Below are 27,959 nucleotides of genomic sequence, written 5' to 3'. Positions count from 1 at the left end.
CTGCTGCTTTGGAACGTGGCAGCTGGTGGGACCCCTCTGGGGGCGAGAGCAGCCTTTGCAGACCTTCAGAAGCCCTTCCCCCTGGACATCATTCACTCCACCCCAACTTCTCCAGTCGCCCTGAGTACGTGTCTTCCCACCCCCACTGCCCACTGCCACCAAAGCCTTTCACACTCCTCCCTTAAGCAAATGAAAGATAACATCCATCATTGCCATAGGACAGTACACAGTTTAATTCTTTTCCTAGTGAGGGTTGGTTATTTTTTTAAAGATATCTTTTTCCTCTTTACCTTTAATTAAAAACCTTCCAGAGATTCATGGTGAATGGGAATTAAGTGATATTCAGGAGTCTTCAGTGAAACCACATGGGAACAATGAGCTTGGAGAACTAACTCAACATTTCCGTTTGCTCTTTTTCTGCTGGTTTCCTGCAGTAACAAGTGGGCACCTCAGAGATAGCAGCTGGCAGCTTGGGTGGCAGTGAAGAGGTTCTGGGTTTTGCCTTCCCAGCCATATCTATTGTGGGTTGGGGTGCCCTGACCTCCTGGCTCTGCCAGGGTCCTCCTGCAGCTTCAGGGGCTGTAGGTTCTGTGAAAAAGGAAGTCAGTGGGACAGCCTTGCTCTCCCTTCCACAAAATGTCCCCTCGGCCCTGATGCTAGGGACTTCGTTGGGGGCTCTGGCAGCTGTCAGTGGCAGAAGTAGAAAAAGTGCTATAAAGGCAATACCGGAGGGACTTAGGCCTGAGCACAGACTCGTTTGGGCCTTTGGTATTTTGCTGCAGAAGTGGAACCAAAGCAAAGGTTGTTGGATTTCACTGCACATTTTCAGGGCAGAGTTAGGGCAGCCCTTTCAAGGAATGTGGAACCAGAGGCTAACATTTCCTCAACTCAAAGTTAAAAATAATGAAATAAAAAATTACAGGCTGTTAAGATACTACCGATTAGGCCCTGGCAGCTCCCCCAAATGCTGTGTGGTTTTCTAGCTGGCCACTGAGACCCGTGGCGGAGTGTTTTAATAGCGCTCCCAGAAACATGACCACGTCTCCTTACAATCGACACGCTTCCTGTGGCCCGGTTCCCAGGCCTATGGACTCACTTTTCAGAACTTTCTGCTGTGTTCTTTCCAATTATTAATTTCGCTCTCTTGAGTGTTGTATTTCCAGCATCACGGATGCTTCTGATTTGATGTGTTGCCCAGCAAAGTGATTGTCTTGGAACGTGTGGCCAGCATGTCCGGTCACAAGTGGATGTGCTGTCCAAGTTCTCAGGAGTGCAGCTCGCTGTGGGGTCTAAGCTGCCCGCCCACAGGCTGCTGCCCGCTGCCCGCTCACCCTCAAGGCTGCAGGCTTCTCGGTGCCCTGACTGCTGTGCCTTCTCCTGTTCTGGAAATTACACCTTTTCAGAAGGACAAACAAATCCAAGGATGTCAAGCTTTGGTGAATAGAATGCCCTCGCTAATTAAAAGGAGATTGCTTTGAAGTTGTTCAAATATGCCAGAGACTGCATCTCATTAAATCACAACAATTGCACTGATTCAGATCAACAGGTAGAGATTAATGGACAAATAGTCTGAACAACAGGACATTTTAAAGAGAAACACAAGTCAAAAACACGATGGACTCAAATCCAAGTGTGTGTGTGTTGAACTTCATTAGTAAATTCTTACTTAACAGTGTCTCTGCTCTTAATGAGAAAGCTGGTATTTTAATACTCAAGAAAGAGCCTGGAAATCAGAACAGACCCACATGCTACTTTGCAGATACAAATTTCTCTTGTCTTATTGATGCCATAAACCAAGGTGTCACAGAAGGTCTATGGAAGATTTTATTTGGTACACAGTGTCTAATTGTTCAAATTAGCACATATTTGGGTGGGGTGTGCAGGCCCTGTGTGAAACTCTGACTCCTTAACAAGCCCATCCACATCACCTGAAAATCCTTTCATGGGGTTGTTCTGCAGACACCATTGGTTCATCCCTGAATAGACAAGATACTGATAGGTGCTGCCAAGAAAACACCCTAAGTTCCAGGTTAAGAGCTGATACCAGCATGCCATGACAGTTCAGCCGAACACCCAGCATTCTTCAAAGCGATTTAACTTGTGCGTATGCACGATGTGCTAGTGAATCCCGTGTTCAGGCCCAGGAATCTGTGTCATATCCTGTTCCTGTGGTCAGCACCCAGGCCTGGCTGGGAGCTGTCTCTTGGGACTGCATTGCGAAGAATGAAGGGAGTTTGGAGATAGACTCTTTTCACTACAGCTCTTCTCTGCCTGTGAGCCCTGGGTAGGGCTTGAATGATGTGATCAAATGTGTTACTGTATTTTAATAAATTGCTGACTTTAGGATAGTGTTAGATTTATAGGAAAGTTGTAAAGATACAGAGAGTTCCCATAGACCTCACACTCCGTTTCCCCTTGTGTTAAACGGTCCGTTAGTCTTTACCTAGTGTCCTTTCCTTTCCAGGACCCCATTCGAGTTGCTGCACTGTAGTTAGGCGTTAAAGTGTGATTTTGACATGGGTTGGACTATGCATTCAGTCATCACTGCATTGCAACCAGCTACATTTAAAATTCGGGTTTGTTTCATATTAAATGTTCTCCTTTCTTTAAACATCAAAAAACTAATAAGGAGCTAATAAATCACCACTGTCTGATACTACCAAATGTTTCAGGTTCCCAGTAGCTTTACATTGTCTCCCTGGGTGTGTTCACAGTGAAAATCACCCACATCCAGTGGAGAATCAAGTTAGAGCACCATACACCGGACACTCTTGATGGACACATCATGTGACATTAGGAGCACACCTTTTAGGGTTTCACCAAAATGAAGGACATGCAGTTTGCTCTAGGTGGTAGCCTCATTTTCAGAAGTAAAGAATTAAGTTTTGAGGAGTTGGGGCAGATGAGGCTGCTCTCCGACTCTTCTCTTTTCTAGTATTCCCCTCTATCCAGGCAGGTGGCTGGGGCTCCAGTACCAGCACCAGCTAGATCCAAAGCACTCGAATGGGAGTCACCCACTTAACCAGGTTGGCAATGATTGCCCCAGCAGGTCATGGGGTTAGAAGGTGGAGAAAGGTCATTTGGCCAGCCCTGATAACTTGCAGAACATGCCAGTTAGGGAGAAAGCAGATGATAGGAGTGTCCATGCTGTGTCCATTTTGGTTGCCCCTGGACTGATGAAATACTTCCCTGGCTCTCCAGGCTGCAAGCCATGTGTCCTCAGCAGCAGGAATGCAGACGTGGCCAATCTCTGCATCTCGTGAGCCTCTGGACCGAAAAACCTGGGTACCCTAGCTTTTTTCGTGATTCTCTCTAACTTCCTCTAGTCATTCCCGAGTCTTGCGTCATCCTCCACTTCCTGTCCTCCCTGAGGAGCCAGAGCCCCCCACAGCATGTGGTGGTGATATGACCTGCTGATGTAACACTGAGGGGGCCTCCTTTGCCCACCTAGTACAGCTTGCTTCTAGCTAGACTTAATTTTATTTTATGCTACTACCAACATGAAATTTTAAAAATATAATCATAAAATTGATGTTTGTTTGAAAGGCCATGTATTATATGATTTCATCTATATAAAATGTCTACCATAAATAAATCTATGGAGATAGAAAGCAGATTAGTGGTCACAGGGCCTGGGGGAGGCAACAGTGAGGGGATGGTAATGGGAAAGCTTTCTTCTGAGGGTGACGAAATATTCCAGAATTACCTAGTGGAGGTGGTTGCCAGCCTTGTGGATACACTATAAACACCACTGGATTATAGACTTTAAAATAGTGAATTGCATGGTATTTGAATTATGTCATTTCAAAATCTGATGCTTGCCCCAGCTGGTGTGGCTCAGTTGGTTGGGCGTCATCCCGCAAACCGAAAGGTCGCTGGTTCAATCCCTAGTCAGGGCACACGCCTGGGTTGCAGGTTCAGTCCTCAGGCAGGGTGTGTGCAGAAGGCAGCCAAGAGATGTTTCTTTCCTTGTATTTCTCCCTCCCTCCCCCTCTCTCTAAAATAAAAAGTAAAAATAAAAAATATTTGATGTGTGTTCATTGTAGAGATGGTTAAAAACAAGAGATTTAAATTACCTATATAATTCCAGATAACTAATAATGACATTTTGATGTATGTGTGGCAGTTTTTGTTGTTGTTCTGTGTTTATTTTTTTCTTTGGGTTTTTTTCTTAACTGTTTTTAGGGTTAAGAGAAACCCTGTTTGAATCCACTGAAACACCTGGACCCTGTTCCCACTTGTACCCTTTCCCCTGGTACACATATACCTGTTACATTGTGCTTACAGCTTTTAGGAGGTGTAGTATCTTGAGTGAGGGAAACCATTTTGTGCCTATATATAGTATAGGAGAATGACACTTTTTAAATTTCAGAATATAAATGATGTCCTAAATTCTCAGGAAGCCACAACAGGGCCTAGTTTTGTTGGAGGTTAAGGTCTCAGTTCTAAGGACCGTGGCAATTGGACACCCTGGATGTATTCACATAGTGGGCTTGTGAAGGAAATGCACTGGGCCTCTTCCCTTGGATGCTTCCACATCTAAGTCTCAAAGCTGGGGGGAGCTGGGGAGACTTGCTTTGGTATCAGCCTAGTGGGCTACTTGAAACTTTACCCATTTTTCCAGGTATGTAGAGAGGATACTTTTTGGCTTGAATACCCAAACAGATTTTACCTAGGATAATGCTTAAGGTTGGAAGAAATGAAAAATCAAATTTCAGGTGCCATGTGCACTGACTGGCACAGAGAAGGTTAACATTTCTAATGTCATCAGTGACTTTGCATGTCTGGGTAGGGGTGACACCTCTGGCCCCTCTCACACAGGAGTGTGGCCATCCACACCCCGACTCCGTGTGCACGAAAGGACAGGGTCGGTCCGGCAGAAGTGAGGCCTGCTTGAGTGTAGCTGGTAGGGTAACAATATGGGTGTCAAAATTTACAGTTTTAATTTGAACATTTCACCTAAAATGTCACATGGTGTGCTTGAGTATGATAATGTTGAGTTACAGAATTACATGCTTATGATTTTGTGATAAAAGATTTCATGATAAAAACCGGGGGTGTTACTTGTGCCGGACCCAATACTTCAGTTCCCAACTGAAAGCTGCCTTGGAAGAGCTGGGAGTGTTTTCCACAGTGGAATTGGGCTAATGGCGCTTATTTTTCTTGGGGATGTATATTTACTTGACTGTTTCATGCCATTTGTCAATTTCTAAGCAGTTAATAATTTTTATACCTCTTTCACATGTGTGTATGTTTTACAAGTGTGTTTGATTTCCTGTGGTCTCTCTACATTTAAACAGTACTGAGTGATGGCATGTGTGACATGCTGATTTAAAATTTCAAACCCAAACTGCAAGCCTTTAATTAACCCGTTGACTGCCTTGGGTAGCGCCTGCTTGTCTCTCTTGAGCAGCAGCCTGGATTCTACCTACGTTCCAGTGCTTGGACCACTTGCCTCCCTGGGGGTGCAGCCCTGCTGTTTGCAGAGTGCTGGGGAAGGTTAACATGTACACAACCACTAACTCAGGAGAATAATCTCACTGCCACAGCAGAGCTGTGTGGCTTGGGGGGCGGTTTTAGAGAATAAAGATGTCACTTCCGAATGGTGAATCAGGAACATTTTAATGAAAGATGGTATGGGAGAGTGGCTTCCAACATGTGGGCATGTTTGAACTGGTTGGTAGTAGTAGCAACAAGGGGCTTTCCAAACTGGATGTGAAAAGCCGGTGGGCCATTCAGAAAAAGTCTCCCCTGTGAGCTCTTTGGAGCTGACACTCAATTTTAAAGGTGCTGCAGATCTCAAGTGTCACTTGCATGTCCCGTGAATTAGGAACTGGCCATAAGGAGAGGATTGGGTCAGACACCTGTGCCCTGAAGTGTAAATGAGCCACTGTTTATTGAGCTAAACAATTTGAAGAATCTTGCCTGCCTGATTCCATCTGAAAATCACCTGTGCTTCCTTTTTCAGACCTCAGGTTTTTTGAGCAAGGTCTCATTTTAAAAGGGGTCTGAAATGTCCGGGCAGTCTGTTAGTTCTTGTCTTTCTTTCAGGACAGACAAGGGGGTGACCCAATATTGAATTAAAATTTGCTTTTGGTAGACTTTTAAAAAAAAAGGGGTAAACATACAACATAAAATATACTATTTTAACCATTTTTAAGTGTACAATCAGTAGCATTAAGTACTGGGGTCCACAGTGTTGTGCGGCCATCACCATCATCCACCCCCAGAACTTTCTCATCTTGCAGAACTGAAACTTTGTGCCCATTCAGCATGAACTCCCCACTCCCTACTGCTCTAGCCCCTGGCATCCACCTTTCTATAGTCATCACACACTTTTCTTTCTGCGTGAGTTTGATGTCTGCAGGTTCTCCATAGAAGTGAAACCATATTGTCTCTTTTTCAGGGGCTTATTTCAGGCAGCATCATGTCCTCTGGGTTCAACGTGCTATAGCATCATATGTCAGGGTTCCCTTCCTTTTTAAAGCTGCATAATATTCCATTGTGTGTGTGTGTCGAACTCTTGAATAAGCTTTGATGCAGTAAACCTAGATCTATCCAGGAGATGTGTTGTCAGTGTCGCCCCTGACTTTACCGTCCTCCCTCCTCTCTTCAGTGTGGGGACTCAGTCAAAGCCAAGGTCCCTGGTGAAAGTCTGAAAGTAAAAGCAAAAGAGAAAGGGACTGGGTTGGAACACAGAGAAGGGTCTATGTGAGGCCCACTTGGTTTCTAGGACATCAGTTCACACCTGCCCATCACTCCCCCGGATTTGAGCAGAGGGCCATGTATTCCCAGTTGAGCAGGCCAGATCCGTTTTGCCCTCGGTGTTTATGAGTTGGGGGTGAATGCTCCCACTAACACACAGTCTCCGAGAGGTGGTGTAAGAACTGCAGCAAAGATGAGAACTTACGTCCTTACAGTTGTGGGTAGATCCATCCTTGGGCACTGGCTGCAAGTGGGTCTGGGGGCCAGGAGGGGAGTGACTTGCTTAAGAAATTCTTTAGTTCTGAATGTATTCAGAATGACCAGGGACCTGTGTTTGGAGGGCAACCTGCTGACTCTGCTATGGAAGTGCTTTACTTTGGCAGCCGGTATTTTGACTCCTTGCCCTCCCAGAATGACGCTCAGGGCTTCAGTGGCTTGCTTCATCTTCCCCTGCTGCAGAGCATTTCATTTTGCCATGCTTAGGGTAAACGGAAGACCTGCGTTTACTGTTGCATCAAATCTGATGCTACAAAAGCCCCCTAGCAGTTACCATAATGCCTTTTCCCTCTGGGTTCTCTATAAACAGAGCACAGTTTTGCTAGAACATGACTACGTTTGCATGAGAAGCAAAGTATAGGCTCCTGAAGTGAAAATTGATTCATGTGTGCTGTGCTCTCTTGTGCAGGAGATTCGGAGGTTGCGGATCCAAATGACCCTTTGGGACAGCTGGATGGACCCGACAGCCCTATTCCAACTCTGAAAGGTAAACGGGAAGTGCTCTTTTAACACGAGTCTTTGGCAATGTTTTCAGTGCTACGCAGAGAGACTCACAGTGGTTTGCCATTTCTACTCAAGGCTTGGCCTTCAGGCACTAATGGCTGGGGTGCCCTGTGGCCTGGCATTGCCCCATGGATGGGCATGGTGGCATGCCAAACTCCATAGCTGTCTGGAGACACTTGGAAGGTTGGGGAGGGCTAGTTGGAGGTGACAGGTCAGGGGTAGGCAGATTGCCACTGGAGGGAGGGAGGGGCCGAAGGGGTGTGGTCTGTGGGCTTGAGTAGAGCTTTAGGAGGTGGACTCCTGGCTTGGCCACTAAGTCTCCTATTGACAAGTGGCTCTCTTCTGGGATCATTCCCAATGTCATTGTGCAGAGTGGGAGGGTGTTTCAGGTGGACAGGCTGCTCTTCTCCACAGGGTCATCAAGGAGCAGGTTCTCTGTCTTGTTGACACAGCCTTTCCCAGAGGTTTTAGCATCCCTTGGCAGACTCTGTAGGCATCTTAGATTTATAGAGTTGATGGAACATATTTCCTGCCACACAGCCCAGTTACTCTAGGAAGTGGTGCTGTTCTTTCTTCATCCACTGTTGCCCTGTTGCCTCAGATCCCTGTCTCAGTCAGTTTGGGTGCTGTAACAAACACTACACATGGGGCAGCTCAGTCCTCAGGAGTCTGTTTCTCACAGCTCGGGAGGCTGAAAGTCCAGGATCCAGGTGTCATATGATCACTCCTGGTGAGAGCTCTTTGTGGCTTGCAGACAGTGCTGTGTCCTCACTGGAGAGAGAGCTCTGGACTCTTCCTCTACCTAGGAGGACACTTGTTTCTATCACAGAGCCCCACCCTCAGGACCCCATCTAATCCTAATCACCTCCCAAAGGCCCCACCCCCAAATGCCTGCTCACTGAGGGTTAGGGCTTCAACATTTGAATTTCGGGGGGGACACAACATAATTTATAACACTTACTGTCCAGTACAGCCACTTTATCTCTGTTTAACTTGTTTGTTTGGTTTTTTGCTTTAGTATGATTTGAAGCCCAGAAGTCCATAATAGTTTCATAGCCCCCTGCGCATTGATGCTGTCTGTGCCCTTAGGACTTGTGTCTAAGGCTGGGTCGTCTGGGGATTGAGCAGAGATGACTCAGGTCCGTCAGGCTCAGCCAAGGTATCCAGAGTGTCCCTCTTTGTGGTCTTTGTGATCAGAACATTTATGGTCTCTGCCTTGTGGAGCTTAAGGGCCTGAAGAGTTGGTGCCGTAAGAGAACACTGTCAGGTTACACATTAGGAATTATGGTGAGTAGCCCCAGGAAGAGAGGAGGTCATGTTGAGCGTGAAGGAAAAGGAGGGGCATCTTGGTTTGGGGAGCAGGATGTTGCCCTGCGATCTGAAGAGCTGACGTGTGCTAAGAGGTGATGGGCTTGGGTGTGTCCCTAGGCAAGGCCCTGCAAAAGCCCCGAGGCCAAGAGGGCTCAGTGTCTTGGGGCAGCTGAGAGAGGTGGGGGCTCTGGGCTGGGGTGGCAGAGGTCAGAGAGGTCGGCTGGATGGCTCGATACTGCAGCCATCAGCCATGCATATGTCTTGCAGTTTAAATCAATTAAAATTAAGTAAAATGAAGAATCCAGTTCTTTGGTCCTACTAACTACATTTCAAGTGCTCAATGGCTGCACAGACCTAGAACATTCCACCGTCACAGAAAGTTCTGCCAGGCCCCTCTGGGTAGAGCGTGCACAGCGCATTGGATGGCAGGAGAGAGTTCTGTTTCACCGCAAGTGCCTTCCCCCCATGGAGGGTTCTGACCCGGGATGTGGTGTAACCTGATTCACACTCTGAAGCTCGTTGGGCAGCTTTGGAGGATGATGGTGGGGAAGTGGAAGGGCAGTTAGTATGGAAGAGGGGCTGGGTGAAGAGAAGTGGACAAACCATACTACTGGTCTAAAACCCAATCTGTGGTCATTCTGTGGACTTTCCACTCCCTTGCTAAAGCGTGCTGCTCCCCCAATAGAGCGTGGGCCTACTTGTGGGCCTGGACTGGGGGTCATAGGGCAGGGAGGAGCTGGGAGTGGGTGGGAGCACCACCCCAGCCACCACTGTTTCCTGCCTAGAGCACTCACAGCTGGCTGGAAGAGTATCTGCTGATCAAGGGGCAGAAATACCTGTGGGCTGAACGCTCATGGACATATGTATTCTCATCTAGCCGCAAGCTGCAAATGGTGGTGAGTCAGCGTCAGTGCCTCAGATGGCTCTTGGACCGTCGTTTTGATATCTGAGCAGTGCTATCTAATGCCCTCTACTTAGTTGGGATTCGACAGCCTCCTGATGGTTTGGCTAACCCGCATGTGACCATGTTAAAGTCTGTGCCTGTGCCTGTGCCATTCTGCAGGGAGTCTGAGGTAGGGTTTGGAAGCTTGGACTTCTCCGAGGCATAGGAACGTCAAGTGCAGAGGATAACCGGTCAAGAGGCTGTGTGTGTGTGTGTGTGTGTGTGTAAACACACACTCGTAAAAGGGCAGTGCACCAAGTCCTAGAAGAATGTTGTTTCATTCAACGTCATTTCATTATAACTAATGAGATGCCATAGGAGCATACTTTTGTTTTTATCAGTTGCATGAGTTACTTTATGATGAAATTGATTTCATTATATATCATTTTGCTGAAAGTCACAGAACTTACTGAGGACATTAGGTGAGGACTTACTGTATAGAAGGAGCAGAGAGCCTTAGAGGCGGGCCTTGTCCCCATGGTGGCACATGGGGCAGCGTGGTCTGTGAGTGCCACAGTCTGACCTTGGCTTGGCCAGAAAACAGACCTGGACTGGATGGCGGCTCCATCCTCCTGTTGTGGCAAGGGCACTGCTCTGGGCCCCAAGTCACCCCAGCCACCGGAGGGAGGAAATGGCCTAGGGGACAGCACTTACCCAGGAAGCAGCGTCTGGCTGCTGATGTCATTTGTTGTGATCATTTGCAATTATAATCATTGTCTTCATGTCCATCACTTTTCAGGCACGGACACCTCAGCATCTCCTCTGGGACAGAATTCCATTGAGTGGCCCTCAGGGACTCCCAGGGGCCCCTTACTTCCTGTGCAGCCCGTGTTCTGGTTCTGTAGTACAGTTTACTTTCTTTTGGGTTAAGTTTCTTGCACAAAAGGGGGCTTTCTCCTGCTGCCCCACCTCCTCCTCATACCTTCAGTGACAGAGGAACTGGCTTGGCAGTGCCAGAGTCACTGTCCCATGTGCTTTTTGGCTTAAAGAGCTTTCTGAGAGTGTTGCTGCCTGGCTACGCTTGGCTTAAATCACATATAAAAAGTACTACTAGCTGAATGGATGGTATGAATTATTTCTTTAATCCGGTAACTGTTTACAGTGCCCACACGTCTGTGAAATCACAGACTGGTGAAAATGGCCAGTGGGCCAGGCCCTCAGTGACACCACCACTGCGCCTGAGCTGAATGAGGTCTGAGAACTAGTTAGATGTGTAAAAAGCATTTGTCTTCAGATGCGCTCTGCTAGTATTGAGCACTTAACGTGGGTGGTTGGTATTTAGAGAAAGATCCCAGGGCAGAAAGCCTGTCTAGAAGAGAAAGCGAACACAAAAGACGTGGTTTAGAGCTGAAGAGTTTGCTCAAGTTTCTGTGTGCCAGGGTGCTGCTGTCCCTGGGAGTGGTTGCAGTGCCGTGTCATCATGGGAATACCATGGGACTGCGTGTTCAGCAGCAGTTTTATATTCCTTGCTACATTAGATGCATTAGTTTATTGTTACTATTACAAAAGTATATGTTTAGCCTAGAAATCATTTGCTTATTTGTTCAAAGGCCGTACTTTCAATGCATATGCCACACATCTCAGGTTTCATAGAATCAGGAGTGTCTGTGGAAGTACATCATCTCTGAGAGGTCAGTGGGGCGCTATCCATCCTACAGCCCCCACAGCAGACCCAGCATGCTGCCTCTCTTGCCTAAGCAGAGAGCCAGCTGCTCAGCGTCCCCCTGAAACCAGGAGGGGAGTTCCTAACCGTCCCCACTGGAGGAGGGCACATTGCAGTAATAGGTGATTTCAAAAGCATTCTGAATGATGGGTAAGAACCGATGCCTGCTCGTCATGCTGTGCTCTGGAGCTGAACTACAATTTCTGTGGACAGAGAAAACAAAGCAATCAGTAGAGGTCATTGTGTTGGCATGGAAATGAAGCCTGTTCTCTGGTTACTTAGTTTTGGTTCCCAATTCATGTAGGATTTATAGATTGATCAGCATATCTGGTTTATTATGGAACTTTTGGGGTATGTGTGTGTGTGTGTGTGTGTGTGTGTGTGATTGTTTCCTGGAGTTTAGTAAAGAGTGAGGGTCTCCATGCATGGCTGATGGTGTAAAATTGAAACAGCTTTCTAAATTGCAGACACAGCTTTACATCTATAAATGGGAACGTGGACCAGGGCTGAGCTGTGAGTCTGAGCCCCTGCACCTCTCCACTGAGTGTCCCCTGGCCCATCATTGAAACTTGGGGGAGTGGCAGAAAGCCTGAAATGTTCCCAGCTTCCTGTGCTGGAGCTCATGTGGGGTTTCTGAGCTCTCCATCTGGGCGCTGTGGAGGTGAAGGCCATTGGTTTAGCACCTCTGACCTCCTGCTGGCTGTGCATCCTGTTTTCCGGCCCGTGGGGCTGTCCTGGCTGTGGTAAACTGAATGGTGCCGGCAGAAAGCCGCAGCCCGCAGGTCAGGGGTTTCAGAGCACAGCCGCGTGTGCAGGGCTCAGGCTGCGGCCAGGTCCTCGGACACGTGCGTGTGAGCACACCTGCGAGAGTGGGGGTGCACCCGGTTGATTTTTACCTCTAAGCCTTCCTCTTTGTCTCATCTTCCCAGGGTCCTCCAAGTCCCCCCTCTCTCCTCAGGTAGCTTCTGCTACTAATGCTGCAGCTGGGGTCAAGTCATGGCAACCAGTGCCACTGTCATCTGGCTGGTATTGTTGATTGCTGCCCTTCCTACTGAAGTGACAGAGGAGACAGGGGTTCTTCTTTCTCAGCGTGTTGGGTTTAAACATGGTGCTGCCGTTCATGTGTTTACTCACATGTGCTTGTCTTAAAGCTGTTCCTGGTGTGTGTGTCTGTGCTCACATCCCTGTCCCTTTGTGAGGATGTGAGTGTCACCCTATGCATAGGAGGGAGCTGTCTCCTTCCTTCTTTGTCCCCTTGCATTAGTTTCTGAGGGCTGTCACAATGAAGCGCCACAGACTAGGCGCCTGAAACAATAGAGACTTACTCTCTCACAGTTCTGGAGGCTGGAAGTCCCAAATCAATGAGCCGGCAGTGCTGGTTCCTTCTGGAGACTTGGAGGAGAAACCATCCCATGTCTCTTACCTCCTGTTGTTGACAGAACCTGCAGTTCTGTGGCTTGTGACAGCATCACTCCACTCTCTGTCTCAGTTGTCACATGGCCTTGTTCTCTGTGTGTTTCTGTCCAAATATCCTTCTTATGAGGACAGCAGCCATAGGAGTAGGGCCCCCTGTATGACTCCAACTTAACTTGACCCTGTTTTTAAGTAAGGTCCCATTCACAGGCTCCAAGGATCAGCGCTTCTACAGAACTCATTGGGGGACACAGTTCACCGCCCAGTACCCTTCTCCAAACTTGCAGACACTCTTAGGTGCTTCTCTCCATTTCACAGGTCATTTCATTTCGTTTTCCCCGTTTTTCTCATTTTCTCTGATTCTCATCCTTTTCAATCTCACACCCTTTTCTCCTGCCCCTGTTGCTCTTCTGCTGAGCAGGCCCCCTCTCATTTTACATGACTGGTCCTGTTCAGACCACCAGACATCTTAGTGGGACAGCCTGAAAGGAGGGACCTTACTCCCACCACCTGACTGATTCATTGACCTGTAAATACCCCCTGGGAAGAGCAGCTCTCAGGAGGGTCTCCGAATCACTTGCCTTTCCTGGTAGGTTGTCTGTTTTGTTTCCCATAAATTAACACCCTGTGACCTCGTGACTTCTTGTAGATAAGGCTTTTCTTATCTCCTTCCCAGATACATAATCTGACCAGGTTGGTGAGTATGTGGGTAGCCAGTTGGGATAAAAATGAGGTCACTAACCTGTGAGGCAGGAGTGGTGCCACAGTATTAGGTTCCTCTGCCTCTGGTGTGTCTTCATCAGTGTGTGGGAGCAGAGAGTTGGCCTGGGCGGCAGGAGACAACTCATCAGCATGTCTTGTGAAACTTCCTCCCCTGTGAGGAAGGGGAACCCTCTTCGGAAACTAAAAGGGGAGATTTCTCTTCTCTCTCATGCTGTGGAGTGCTGCCCACCTCCCTGTGAACAGGCAGCACCAGGCCTGGCTCCTCTTGGCCCATTCAGTTGTGTCTGCCAAGGTTTGCGGCAGTTCTCAAGGAAGCTTTTGTGAGCCAGGGAGGAGTTTAGTGATGGGTCGTACAAACCCCGTGTTTTACACATAAGGGAAATGAAGTCAAGAGGTTAAATGGCTAGCTGTGAATAACACATCAAAGACACAGCAGCATGGTGCTTCGTCTTCAGAGAGCTTTCTTTCTGGCTTTCATTTTGGCTAAAGTTGGTGGAACAAACTAACGTGGCCACCCTCCCACGTAAATTACATGCAAGTGCTCAATCAGGTATTAGTCAAACGTGTCCACGATTAGATGAACTTGTGAGAGAGGTGGAGAACTGCCCAGGAGCCAGGAACGGGAAAGGAACAGCACTGTGCCAGGCTAGGAACCAGGGCAGGGACCATGAGGTGGCCCCACTTGGTTGGTGACCTTGGAGAATGGCCCAGGTATCCTGGGAAAACGTTTCCCTGAGGCAAAGAGTTGGACTCTGCAGGTGTCATGCAGTTTTGAGATGAGCAGTAGCAGGCGGTGTCACAGATATGGGCACATCTCTGGGAGCCAGAGAAGAAGGAGCACTAATAAGACATGGACACCTCAGCAAAGCTGGTGCAGGCCAAGGGCACGGGCACGTTTGTCAGGCCCTACAATGCTCTGACGCTGGAATAGCTCCCAGAACATGAGCGCTTCACTGGAGAGAATACAAGGAGTGGGAAAATCCCGAGTGAGATGACCTTACTAAAGTTACTGATTTGAGGAGAACTAGGGCTTGGGACAAAAATCAAGTTTGGTCTTAGGAAAATGAAAGCATTTGCGTTTCTTGTACCCTAATACAATGCCTGTGATATATCAGCCCTGCTATAGAAACTATACTGCTAGGCTCAGTTGCATTGGAGCCTTGGGTTTTAACATCAAGCCGGAAGGGAACTCGTGGGGTCTAGAGAATAGAGGTGTTGAGGGTGAGCCTCTGCAGAAAGCCAGGAGACCTGGGGGTTACAGTCTCTTTCACCCATCAGCCTAAGGAGGTACCTCTACCCTGGCTCCAAGTAGGAGACACATTTTCCCCATGAGAACTCAAACTTGGACCCACAGCTCAGGAAACCAAATCTGCGTGATTGTAATGTTGGAGGGAATCCAGAGTTCACATAGGAACTGGGAAGTGCCTGTTGCAGGAACCCAGTCTTCAAAGGGTTTCCACAGGGAAACCAGCCCAACAGGGAAAAATTACAAAGCACACTTGGAGAGGCCCAGGGTGAATGGTGAGTTAGCAACCAGGGAAGCCAGAAGGATTAAAAATAAAGGAAGAAAAAGCAGTGGATTTGAAAAGGAATCCAAAGAGACCTTGTGGACAAAATTACAGTTGATGAAATGAGAAACTTGATGGACAGGTTAAGGAGTAGATAGTGCAAAGCTAAAGATAAAAAAGGTTAGGGAACATAAAAGTAGGTAAAAGGAATGAGGAATCATATAGGAAGTCAGCATGCATTTAGAGTAAGATTTCAAAGAAGAAATAACTGGGAAGGGAGAAACAGTATTTCAAGAGCTTTTGATAGAGAATTGTATGCAATTGATGAGAGACACAAATCATCAAATGTCTAGAATGGCACTGAGGCCCAAAGAGACCAAATGAAAATAAATTCACAGCAGTACTTTGAAATGGCAAAGAGAAATATGAAAAGTACTCCTTTTAAAAGGGCAAAGGTCAGGTTACCCACAAAGGAACAAGAACAGGCAGGACTTAAGTAAATGCAAAAACCGGAGGACACCAGTGTAATTGCCAGTTCAGACTTCTGTGCCCAGGCAAACTGTTCCTCGGGGGTAAAAGTAACAGGTGTTTTTAGAGCAAGACTCTGTTTCAACCTCATTGCTTTACTTGGAAAAGGAATGTCAATAGGGAAGTTTAGTTGTATTGGGAGGAAGGAATGAGATGCAAGTGGTGTTGACAAGGAAAGAAATTGGCAAACAGGTCCACAAATCTAAACGACTCTGTTAGTTAAAAAGCAGCAATAATAATGACTATGGGGCTTAAAAATGGGGCATAACTAAACATTGGGAAGCTGTAACTCAAAGCCATAACAATAGAAAATAGGAAAGGAGAATCAAGAGACACAATAAAAACAAAAACAAAACCCATCACTTAAAAACTCACAGATTAACATGTCGACTCATAAATTAACATGTTAAATGTTGTATTGTTTATAAGGTTCATGTGTGATATATAATCATAAAAATGATTTAAAAATTAAAAACAGAGAATAGGATTGTGTTAACCAAAAGTACCCTGAGGTGACTACATTAATGTCAGACAAAATGACCTTTCAGACAAAACCCTTACATAGTAATATAAGGACCAGATGATGTAATAAACCTGAAGTTTATTGTTCCCAGCGACTCAACCTGACAGAATTAGTCATAGGTGTTTGATAAATACAGAATCAGTTGACATATATCTCATTGACACTAATAGATAAGCATGTTAAAAATTTGAACAACACAATGGACAAGTTTAATCTAATGAGCTTGTGTATACAAGGTTTGTTCAGAAAGTATCCAGAAGGTACAAAGTACTATGAAAAATAGAGACGTTTATTGAAGAAGGTACAAGATACAAGAAACACTGTACATAAGACAATGATGCCTCAGTTCCCTTCAAAGTGGGCACCTTGGGACCTCACACAGTTCTCCTAGTCACCTTAGCTGCCCCATCATATTTTCCTGAATCTCATCGACAGTGAAATCTCTTCCCTTTCAAAAGTGATTTTAGTTTTGAGAAAAGTCAGAAGTCACAGGGCTCCAAACCTGGACTGTAGGAGGGGCTGAGTCACCTGGGTGCTTTGATATTTTGCCAAAAACTCTGCACGAGATGAGATGCATTAAGTGCATTGTCGCGATGAAGCTGCCAATCACTAGTTGCCCATAGCTGCGGCCTTGTGAATAGTTTCCACAGAGGAATGTTCAAGCTTAACGTAAAATTTGATGCAGATTCGTTGCTCTATTCAGTCATTTTGAATGCAACAGCCACACAGTACACATGCTCACTCGACACTGTCTACCGCCCCCACTAGTAGAGTGAAGTCATCATTGTTCACACATGTGCATGCCAGTCCTCTCTCTTTGGCTGCCAGGTTACATTTTATTAACAATTGTTGGACTTTTTCTAGACAGATGTCATACACTGCTTTCACTGAGCAATTAGAGAAAACACATTCTTACCAGTCAAATGTGGACCATTCACAGGAATTGATGCCACACTTGGCTTAAGCGAATCCGAGTGGTATCGAAGAAACGCTGTCACACAGGCTGTCTTCTGTGACAACAGTGCAATTGTAGCACACTTTTAACAACTCATAGCTACAAGAAAAAATTATAATGTAAATTGCAAGGTATTTGGGTCTGATCAGCCATATGGAGTTTAAATAAACTGATTTATTGGGTAGTTAAGGAAGATGTTGAAGGGAGCCCCAGTGGGTGGCTCAGTTTGTTGGAGCATCATCCCTTGTACCAAAAGGTTTTGATCCCTGGTCAGGACACATGCAGGAGGCAACTGATCAGCGTGTTTCCCTTTCTCTTTCTCTCTCTCTCTCTCTCAAAAATGAATAAAGATATCCTTGGGGGAGGATTTTAAAAAAAGAAGTTGAAAGGAAATTTCGCATTTAGTGCATATATTAGAAAATGAAAAAGATAGAAAATTCATTAACCGCATAAGTTAGAGAAAGAGCAGCAGTACGGAGACCTGAGTGGGCCGCTACAGGAGGAGGGTGCCGGTGGCCAAGACCTTCCAAGAATGGTCAAGCTCACGAGGAATTCTCAAAGTGGAGAATATAATAACAGCACGTTTGTCAGGCTAAAACCCTGTAAAGCCCCCAATCACCAAATCTTGGCAAGGCGGTGGGACAGCTCTGTAACTGAGACATCATTAGGAGAGAGCAGATGGTTCCAAGCACTGTTGAGACCTAGAGAAATGAGAGATTTCCCAGGTCTTTGAGTTCGCACTGCTGCTGTCCAGGTGCTTCTGCATATGTACAGGTGAGCTGCATGTTACAGGAGGTCTTTAAACAGTTGTTTTCACCAACAAAAACATGGAAACAACTTACTGCCCTCCATTGGGAAAAGCATAATGAAATTGTGGTTTATTTGTACAGTGGAATACTATACAGTAATTAAAACAAGTGATTAAATCCAAAGTTGACTTTGAGTGAAAAAACAAAACAATGAGCAAACATGTTCTTTCAGGGAAAATTTTTAAAATGTAAAGTAATACAGAATTACTGTATTACTTTACGCTTTGGAATTGTGCATACCAGTTCTCTAAGAGAAAGGGAGAAATATGGGGCAGTGGGTTTTAGTTATATTGCATAATGTTTTGGGGTTTTTTTTGAAGTGTAAATCAAATACGATAAAATGTTAGCATAAAATTTTGGTGTTATATACATGGATACTATTAATATTTATGTTTTTCTGTAGGTTGACATTTCAGTATTAAAAACTCAAAGGAATTGCTGTTGAACAAAAACACTTAGACAAAAGAACATATGAGCAGTATGATTTTTGAAAGTAAAAAGGCTATATTATTGTTATTTGAAGAAGATACCTAAACAGAGAGTCCAAGACAGTCGACTCAAACTATTTTAGCTCATACGGTAGTTCAGTAAAGTGACAAGATAAAAGGAAAGTATATGAGGTGGACTGAACATCGGCTCCCAAAGACACACACGTCCTAGTGCCTGGAACCAGTGAATAGTCAGTCACCTTTCCTGACACAGAGACTTTGCAACTGGGATTAAACTAAGGATTTTGAGATGGGAAATGACCTGGATGATCCAGGTGGGCCCATTGTGTTTGCAGAGGTCCTTACAGGAGAGGCAGGAGGCTCAGTCACTGGTTGGAGGTGTGATGAGAAGCAGAGGTTGGAGTGATGCAAGGAGGGCGCCAGGAGCCAGGGCAGATGGTGGCCTCCAGGGCCAGGGCAGCCACGGGAAGAGACTCTCCTGGAGCCTCCAGAAGTCACTCAGCCCTGCAACACTTTGATGTGAAGAGTCTGACCTCCAGAGCTGTAAGATGAATTTGTATTGCTTTGTGCTACTAATTTTGTGCTAATTTGTTACAGCAGCAAGAAGAACTTAGTACAATATATAGATATGTAAGTTTTCCTGTAAACCTTAAACCACTTACATGGAAATAATAGAAACGAAACCAGTTCACTCACTAGTAAAGAAAATTATGGAGTACCTAGAAAACTACCTAAAAATAAATGTGAAGGTGTTATGTAAAGAAGATGACAAAGCTTTTTTGAAAAATGAGAGGGTTTGAAATAGAGACATAGACCTTGTCTTCTCAGTATTGTCAAAAGGGTAGTTTTATACAAATATCTGTAAAAGCAGTTCTCCATCAACACCCCAAAGTTTGTATCCTCATCCGAGGACATGCTTATTGATTTTAGAGAGAGAGTGAGGGTGGGAAAGAGAGAGGAAGAGAAACACTGATGTGCAAGAGAAACATCGATCAGTTGCCTCTCACACGCACCCTGACTGGGGACTGAACCCCCAACCTAGGCATGTGCTCTGACCAGGAATCGAACCCCTGATCTTCCGATTTATGAGACTGCTCCAACAAACTGAATGACACTGGCCAGGGCAACAGTCCAGTTTTTAAGTGGAACTTAATCAGGATGATTCTAAAGTGAATGTGAGAAACTAGCCCCAAAAGGTAACATTTGTTATTCTTCATGTCTAAATATAGTTCAGTCACCGTAATTGAATGAGTGTGACTTTGCCACAGTAACAGGCCAAGCTCTGTGGGGTGGGGGCAGGGTTAGAAACACATGGAGAGTGTTTAAGATGGGGCAGCCCGAGGAATACCCTCTGCGAAGGTGACCTTTCGGCAGAGACTTGCCCTTTGAGAGATGGGGAAGCTCCGAGACAAAGTATTCTCAGCGGACTCTGCAATGAGGGCCCAGCTGTATGTGTTTTAGGAAGAGCAAAGAGCCCTCCCTTCCAGTGGAGAAAGGGTAGAAAAAGTTTCAGAAGCAAGATACCATGGATATAAGTTAACTTTTCTTTATTATCTGTCTACTTGCTTTCTTCCTGAAGTCTCAGTTTTACTGATCTAGCTCGGGCGGAAGCAATGAATTTATGAAGTTATCATATTGACCTGTGATTTTAGTCTCTCTGAGCCTCCAGTAGAACATGAAGGAGGTTGATTCAAGGCCCACATTGGGACATGGGAGCCGTCCATGGAGTTTCTATCTTGTCTATGTCATTGCATCCAGAGCCACCCCAGGGATGGTGCTGGCCATTGAGGACCGTGCTTTCCAGTCCTGGTGGTCCCCTGTAGTGCTGCCTCTTCTCAGTGTTGTCTGGTCTGCTTGAAGTTCATTCTTAGAGGGCTTGAGTTCGCTGGAACTATAGCTTCTTTCTCCTCAGCCCTTGGGAGCAGGGTTCACAACGTTGAGTAGGCTTGACCCCAGGCTCTGTGCCCAAGCAGAGGGCAGGGCAGGCCAGGCCAGGAGCAAATCCTCCCTGTCTTTACCTCTCAGAAAGGAGCCTTCTTGGGGACACTGAAAGCCTCAGTCTTAACAGTTGCCAACTTGTCGGTCAGGGGTGTAGAAGCAGCTGTTAAGGGGAACGAGCAGAACACTGAAGACCATGTTTCCATATGCTTCTGATGTTAAAAAAAAAAAAAGTTTTCTTGCAAAGAAGTAGGTACTTAGGGTCTATTTACTGTAATTGGACAGTCCCAGTTTCCCCTCAGGTTCCCTTCCAAGTTGTACAAATCCTCAACTTTCTTCTCTGAGCACTCCCATTCTTTCTTCCTCGACAAATGTCACTTCTGTGTTGAAGAAGAATCCTTCTGTACTTTTCAAGATATTTAACTGACTGGTGGAGATGTCCCAAGTTGGTGTATGCAGATGTGCTAAAAATGGAGGGAGATGATGGCAGAATAACTCTGGTCCCAGTCCCTACAATTGATGAGATGACAATTAACAGAGACCTCAGTGTCCCGGCCCTCAGAACTCTTTTTACATTTTGCTAGTCGGCTCTGAGACACAGACCCTCACACCCTCCCTGTACCTGAAGCATTGCACGTGTGTGCTGGGAAGCCGTGGCTTATCATGCGTGTACAGATGGGAATTACAGCTAAACTTAATGCCAAAGGAAGAGATTCTTGTGACTTTAATATGTCATTTGTTATTTTCAATTACAATTTGCTGACTATTCTATATTCCTTAGCGTGCCTTTACTGTTATAAAGACCTTAATGAAGCATTTGAATATTAAGCAACTTGAAAGTACTTCATATGAAACCCTGGTTAAGGTGGGCTCTGGCCCGAACACAATGCGACAATGTGTTTGCCATACTCTGTCAGAGTAACTGCTTGAAACTGTCAGATCAGAGTTGATACTGCGTTCAGGGAAGCAGGGTCTAGTGCAGGAACCTCAGGCACACAGGTCTTCCCCAGCTGAGCGGGTGAGTCGAGTTCATGAAGAGCGTCCCTCCGGAATGCCGCCTGACTTGATTTAGAGCATCTTTTCAGGGGGTTGTCATTGACGTTTCAGTTCCCTTCCAGCTTTGTGTCATCCATAAGGATTCTCTTCGACATCTTAGTTCAGTGCATTGAGAAAAGGGTTGGTCTGGGAGGAATCAAGGTAGACCCTAAAGATATTATTTGTTAATATAATAATCATAAGTAATAGTGTAAATTAGTAACACTTCTCCAGACAGATATCTATCCAATCTTCCTTATAAAGGAAAACTGCCCCTTTATTGTGAAACCCACAGCATCCCACTGCCTCAGCTACCACCAACCAAACCAGCCACAGTGGAGGGGCCATCACCTGTCCTGTGAAGCTTACCCTGGGGATCTACTAGAAATCCTGTAATTTTCTATCCAGTTAAATCAGTAATAACAGAGATATGCCATCTTTCAATCTTTCAACTTTATTTTTTACAAAAGAATTAGGGACCAGCCAGAAATCAAGCCAGAAGATTCAGAACACAAACATGTTTTGTACTAATATTCAGATGGCGCCATATCAGTTTTGAAGTCAGAAGTGAGTTCATCTCCTGGTGATTGATTGTCTTGTCTGTCTAGACTTGTTTGTTTTTTTATATGTTATCGAATTTGAGCATGCGCGTTTATCTCGAGAGTAACCTCCTGCCCCTGCCTGACCCATGTCACAAACACACATGCACATACATACACTACACCCCCCCCCCTCTCCTCTGCTGTGTGCTCACTTCCTCTTGTACCCATGGCATGGGTTGCAGTTTGAGCCCTGAGCAGCATTTCCAGCCCGGCTCACTCTGTATTCTGGGTCCTTCCCTGTAGAGCGTGAGCCCAGGACGGCTTCCTTCTGCTTCTGACCCGGGTGCAGTGGCACGTGAGCACCCCTCAGGCTTATCATTCTTGTCTTGGTTAGGCTAGTGATTAGCTTGTGTTTCAGGACATCTTTGTCGTGGGGCAAGAGGGGTGATGGATTTTCTGAGCGTGAATTTACACCATAGATTAGTGAGATTGGGTCAGATTTAGAGTTTGAAACGAGAAGTATAGTCAGTCCTCCTTATTTGTGGACTTCATGTTGGCGAGTTTGCCTACTGCCTGCACTGTTTGTAACCACATACGCAGCCTCACTCACATTTGCGGTTCACTCACAGACATACTCAGAGCAGCGAATTTGGGTTTCCAGCTGCATGCATTCCCAGCTGACCACGAGGGAGGTAACACTCTGCCTGCCTCGTTTCAGCTCACACTGGGAACAAGTGTCGTTTCCATGGTCGGTAGTCCCATGATTTCACATTTTGTTGATGACTTCACTGGTTAAAATGCCAGATATACCCTGGCTGGTGTAGCTCAGTGGATTGAGCACCTGCCTGTGAACCAAAGGGTCACCGGCACATATTCCCAGTCAGGGCACATATCTGGGTTGTGGACCAGGTTGCCAGTAGGGGGCGCGTGAGAGACAACCACACATTGATGTTTCTCTCCCTTGCTTCCTCCCTCCCATGCCCCCTCCCTAAAAATAAATAATATCTTAAAATTTTTTTAAATGTCTGATACTGGTGCTGAAGTGTGTCTGGTGTCCCTAAGTGCAGAGGGCTGTGACATGCCTTGTGCCTTGTGACATATGAACTGGATATGCATCCTTCAGGCAGGAGCTCCAGCGCTGTTGGCCGTGAGCATGATGTCAGTGAATCAACAATACATAATAAAGAAGGTGTCTTTATACAAAAACACACAGAAAACAAGGTTAGGTATTGTTCTTTTGATGAAAATGCTCTGACTGTAGGCTCAGTTATAGCAGTGGTTCTGTATTCCCTAATTCAGTATTGTTGCAACATTCTAGAAAACAGTTCTGCCAATAATGGGACTAGACAGCATGTGTGAGAGAAATTAAAGCCTCCCCCAGCAGCTCCCTGGAAGCCCTTCCCACCAGCCCCTGCTGAAGTTTGCTTTTATGTGACACTTTCCTTTTCAGGTTACTTTCTGAACTTTCTGGAGCCAGTGAACAATATCACCATAGTCCAAGGTCAGACTGCAACTCTGCACTGCAAGGTGGCTGGCAACCCACCCCCCAGCGTGCGGTGGCTGAAAAATGATGCTCCGGTTGTGCAAGAGCCAAGGCGTGTCATCATCCGGAAGACAGAATATGGCTCTCGGCTACGCATCCAGGACCTAGACACAACAGACACTGGCTACTACCAGTGTGTGGCCACCAATGGGATGAAAACCATAACTGCCACTGGTGTCCTGTTTGTGCGGCTTGGTGAGTGAGGACGGTCTGGGCCTGTCCATTTGTAGCTAGGGAGCTTCACAGCCACTGCGGGAGATTAACGTGCAGTTTGAAATTGCACACACACACACACCAGCAGAGAAGAAATGAATAAAGCCGTTTCCCAGAGCATTCCCCATTGTGCATGGGGCCTAACTTATCCTGCTTCCCATTCAACTAGTAAGAAGAGGGGCACAGATGGACACACTGGATGCAGAACATACAATCAGGCACAAAGGTGAGCTGTGAGATTTAGTGGGCAGGTCGTGTGTCACAAGGTCACCCTTGCCACACACAGCCTGGGGGGCCCACACAGGCCCAAATATCTACCTATATGACACCTGGCCCAGCTGCGAGGAGGGGTGGACAGCCAGCATGATGACAGTTCTGTACTCTTGAGCTTGTTAAATGGCTGGAAGGAATGTGTCCCCTTTCATCCCAGTTGTGAGAAGGTCCCTGCAATGCTCCAGCCTGTCGCACAAACCTCAGGCCACTTTGTCACTGATTAGTAAGGTGTATCTTATGAATCAAGGTTAGGTGAGGAGAGAGAAAAAGAAAAACTCCCAATAATATGTCCAAATGATTCTGCCTAAACAGAGAGTGCCCTCCATGCTTTGCGGTTTCCCTGTCCCTGGCACAGCATCCTGGGCAGGGGCAGAGCCTGGCTGCGGACAGCTCACCATGAAGGAGCACCTTGGACTGTGGCTGCCTTCACTATCGGCTTGGTTGGAAAAAAGTTTGGTTCCAAATCATGACATATTAATAACATGTCCTTTTTTTCCTTTTTAGGTCCAACACACAGCCCAAACCATAATTTTCAGTAAGTACCTGTTTTCCTCAAACCATTTTCTCATTCTCTTGAGGGTTTCCATTATGTAAAAACCCAGGTTTTAAATCCAGCACACAATGTCTTTGCCGAATTTGATGGAAGTTTGCTGGACCTCACATCAGGATGGTAGTACGTTTGCTGTGGGCTGGAAAACTATTATATTGTCCAGTTAGTGTTAGGAAAATTGTCGTGAAAACAGACATTGCTAGTGCCTTTCATGTATCATGACCTTCCAGGCAGGCACCTGGAAGAAGTATCAGCACACGGACCAGTTTGCCAGGGAGACCGGGATTTGGTATCCAAGCACATTTGAAGCCAGGGAAGCAGTTGCCCCTGAAGTCCCAGCGCCACCTATAGCCACAGGCAGACTCTCAGACCCACTTCAGCCATGAGGAAGCTGAGTCTCCGAGCCTGGCTCAGGGTCTTCATTGAGCCGTGAACTCAGGCCTCTATTCCTGGTCCAATCTTTCCAGCATGCCCGTCCATCGTGGGAAGATTCCCCACTGGACCTGACCTCTTCTCATCGTGTGCCTGAGAATTACTCTGCAGCACCTGTGTTTGAGGTTCCAGGCACGGTTGGATTCCTCATTTCCTACCCAGACACATCAGAGAACCAAAGCTTCACCTCCAGTGTTCTAAAGAGACATGGGTGCTGTGTTGGTAAGCTGAGCAGTGTTTGCACATCCCTGTCCCCCTGGGGCCTCATACACCTGACCACTGAGGCATGGCCCATGGCAGGGCTGACCCTCTGAGCACACAGCAGTTGCCTCTTGCACAAGGAAGATTTTTGGGAACGTTCTGTGTTCAGCAAATGTGCTGAAGCATTTCTCCTTAACGACCATTCACGAGTGTAATGAGGAATGAATAAGTTGCATAAAGGGAACATCTGTGAGGCTTTAGGAAAGGAATGAGTCGCTTCAAATGAATTATTTTCTTTTCTGTCATATAATTTATTGATATGATAATTTATATACTTTACATAAATATTTAACAAACATGTAATATGTTATAGTATATAAATACTATAATTTATATATAACTATAATATAATTTAATAAGTATATAAATAGCAAGTATATTTACATATTTAAATTTTATATAAAAATTTAACAATATTTTTACATATATTTTCTCACTTTTAATTATGGGTTAAATCAGTGCACTTGTTGATTTAACCAGGGTCCTACATTGTTGCGTGGGTGGGCCAGAGCTGGGCCTTTCTCAGCTTTGAGAGCTGTAACATCTCACTTTCACTCATTTTTTTTTTATATAAATGATACTATGCTTGACATGTTTAACAGTGTCACAACATTTAAAATTTCCCAAGGATTCTTTCTTTCTCTCCATCCCTGGAGTGAGTGCCTCTTCCTGCAGCGTCAGGAATTGCCATGGCTCCCATGCCCTCTGGGGCCTCCCTCTCTGACCGAGGACTGGTGGACGGAGTTTCTCGAGGGGGATTCTGAGGAGTAGAGCACGGAGGGGGACATGTGGGTGTGGCTTCCCTGTCCATTTCTCTTTGTCTCCAAAATGATCCCCATATCTGTTCATTTTGCTACTCTGAAGGAAGAGAACTGTATGACCGCCTTGCTCCCCCTTCGCCCTCAATTCTGAGGTTTGCTGGACGTAGACACCGTTTCCTGGCACTTACGGTTTCTCTTTGCCAATTTTCTCTTCATAGTCCTTGCCCATTGCCTTTACATTGTTTCTTAATGATTTTTAATACTTATGTGTCGTCTTGATAACAGAAATTTAAATTTTCTATCATTTGTCAATAATTATGTGGGTTCTTATATGTTTCATTAAAACACCATAAATTTCCTTGAAATATTCTGAGAGTGTTTTTATTGAAATTGCAATTACTTTTTAGATAAATTTGGAAAAATTAGTATTTGATTGAATTGTCAAGTACCACTTTCTTCATGCTTTAAGATAGTCTTTTTTTCCTAACACTTACTATGAAAAATTTCAAAAAGAGAAAAGTAGAAAAAATTTCCCTACCAACTAGACCCTACCGTTTACATTAACTACACGGTGCTACTTTTGTTGCCTCCCTTTCCATCGATCTCCACCCATCAGTCTGTCTTATTTTTTTTTTATTATTCATTTCACAAGTCGCAGATTTTTGTACACTCATCCTGAAATTTTTCTTTTTTTTCTTTTTATTTATTTTATTTTTATTCTTAAAATTATTTATTGATTATGCTATTACACTTGTCCCATTCCCCCCCCCCACTCCACTCCATCCTGCCCACCCCCTCCCTCCCACATTCCCCCCCTATAGTTCATGTCCATGGGTCATACTTATAAGTTCTTTGGCTTCTACATTTCCTACACTATTTTTATCCTCCCCCTGTCTGTTTTCCACCTATCATCTATGCTACTTATTCTCTGTACCTTTCCCCTCACTCTCCTCCTCCCACTCCCCTATTGACAACCCTCCATGTGATCTCTACCTCTATGGTTCTGTTCCAGTTCTAGTTGTTTGCCTAGTTTGCTCTTGTTTTTGTTTTAGGTGTGGTCGTTAATAACTGTGAGTTTGCTGTCATTTTTACTGTTCCTACTTTTTATCTTCTTCTTCTTAGGTAAGTCCCTTTAACATTTCATATAATAAGGGCTTGGTGATGATGAACTCCTTTAACTTGACCTTATCTGAGAAGCACTTTATCTTCCCTTCCATTCTAAATGATAGCTTTGCTGGATACAGTAATCTTGGATGTAGGTCCTTGCCTTTCATGACTTGGAATATTTCTTGCCAGCCCCTTCTTGCCTGCAAGGTCTCTTTTGAGAAATCAGCTGACAGTCTTATGGGAAGTCCTTTGTAGGTAACTGTGTCCTTTTCTCTTGCTGCTTCTAAGATTCCCTCCTCCTTTTTAATCTTAGGTAATGTAATTATGATGTTCCTTGGTGTGTTCCTCCTTGGGTCCAGCTTCTTTGGGACTGTATGAGCTTCCTGGACTTCCTGGAAGTCTATTTCCTTTGCCAGACTGGGGAAGTTCTCCTTCCTTATTTGTTCAAATAAGTTTTCAATTTTTGGTTCTTCCTCATCTCCTTCTGGCACCCCTAGAATTCGGATGTTGGAACGTTTCAAGATGTCCTGGAGGTTCCTAAGCCTCCCCTCATTTTTCCGAATTCTTGTTTCTTCATTCTTTTCTGGTTGGATGTTTCTTTCTTCCTTCTGGTGCACACCATTGATTTGAGTCCCTGTTTCCTTCGCATCACTATTGGTTCCCTGTACATTTTCCTTTGTTTCTCTTAGCATAGGCTTCATTTTTTCGTCTAGTTTTTGACCAAATTCAACCAATTCTGTGAGTGTCTTAATAACCAGTGTTTTGAACTGTGCATCTGATAGGTTGGCTATCTCTTCCTCGCTTAGTTGTATTTTTTCTGGAGCTTTGAAGTGTTCTGTCATTTGGGCCATTTTGTTTGTTTGTTTGTTTGTTTTTGTCTTGGCGTGTCTGTTACTTTAAATGGGCGGAGCCTTAGGTGTTCCCTGGGGCGGGGCGGGGTAATGCTGGTTGTTGCGCTGTGAAGCTGTACGTGAGGGAGGGGCCGAGAGGGGGC

The 27,959-nt window shown here is 45.5% G+C and overlaps 1 protein-coding gene across 7 annotated transcripts in view; it reads left to right on the top strand.

Moving 5' to 3' along the window:
* Nucleotides 1-27,959, top strand: part of ROR2 (receptor tyrosine kinase like orphan receptor 2) — a 215,810-nt gene that overhangs the window by 143,889 nt on the left and 43,962 nt on the right. For all 7 annotated transcript variants that reach the window (XM_053925616.1, XM_053925618.1, XM_053925605.1 and 4 more), the window contains 3 exons: nucleotides 7,391-7,468; nucleotides 23,276-23,563; nucleotides 24,359-24,389. In XM_053925616.1, the coding sequence (XP_053781591.1) occupies nucleotides 23,521-23,563; nucleotides 24,359-24,389 (74 nt within the window). In that variant the 5' untranslated portion in view covers nucleotides 7,391-7,468; nucleotides 23,276-23,520. The remainder of the gene's footprint in view (nucleotides 1-7,390; nucleotides 7,469-23,275; nucleotides 23,564-24,358; nucleotides 24,390-27,959) is intronic.

Source organism: Desmodus rotundus, chromosome 1 (assembly GCF_022682495.2).
Source record: "Desmodus rotundus isolate HL8 chromosome 1, HLdesRot8A.1, whole genome shotgun sequence".
Taxonomy (NCBI): domain Eukaryota; kingdom Metazoa; phylum Chordata; class Mammalia; order Chiroptera; family Phyllostomidae; genus Desmodus; species Desmodus rotundus.
Note: the sequence above shows the minus strand (reverse complement) of the source record. Positions and strands in the feature narration are given on the sequence as shown.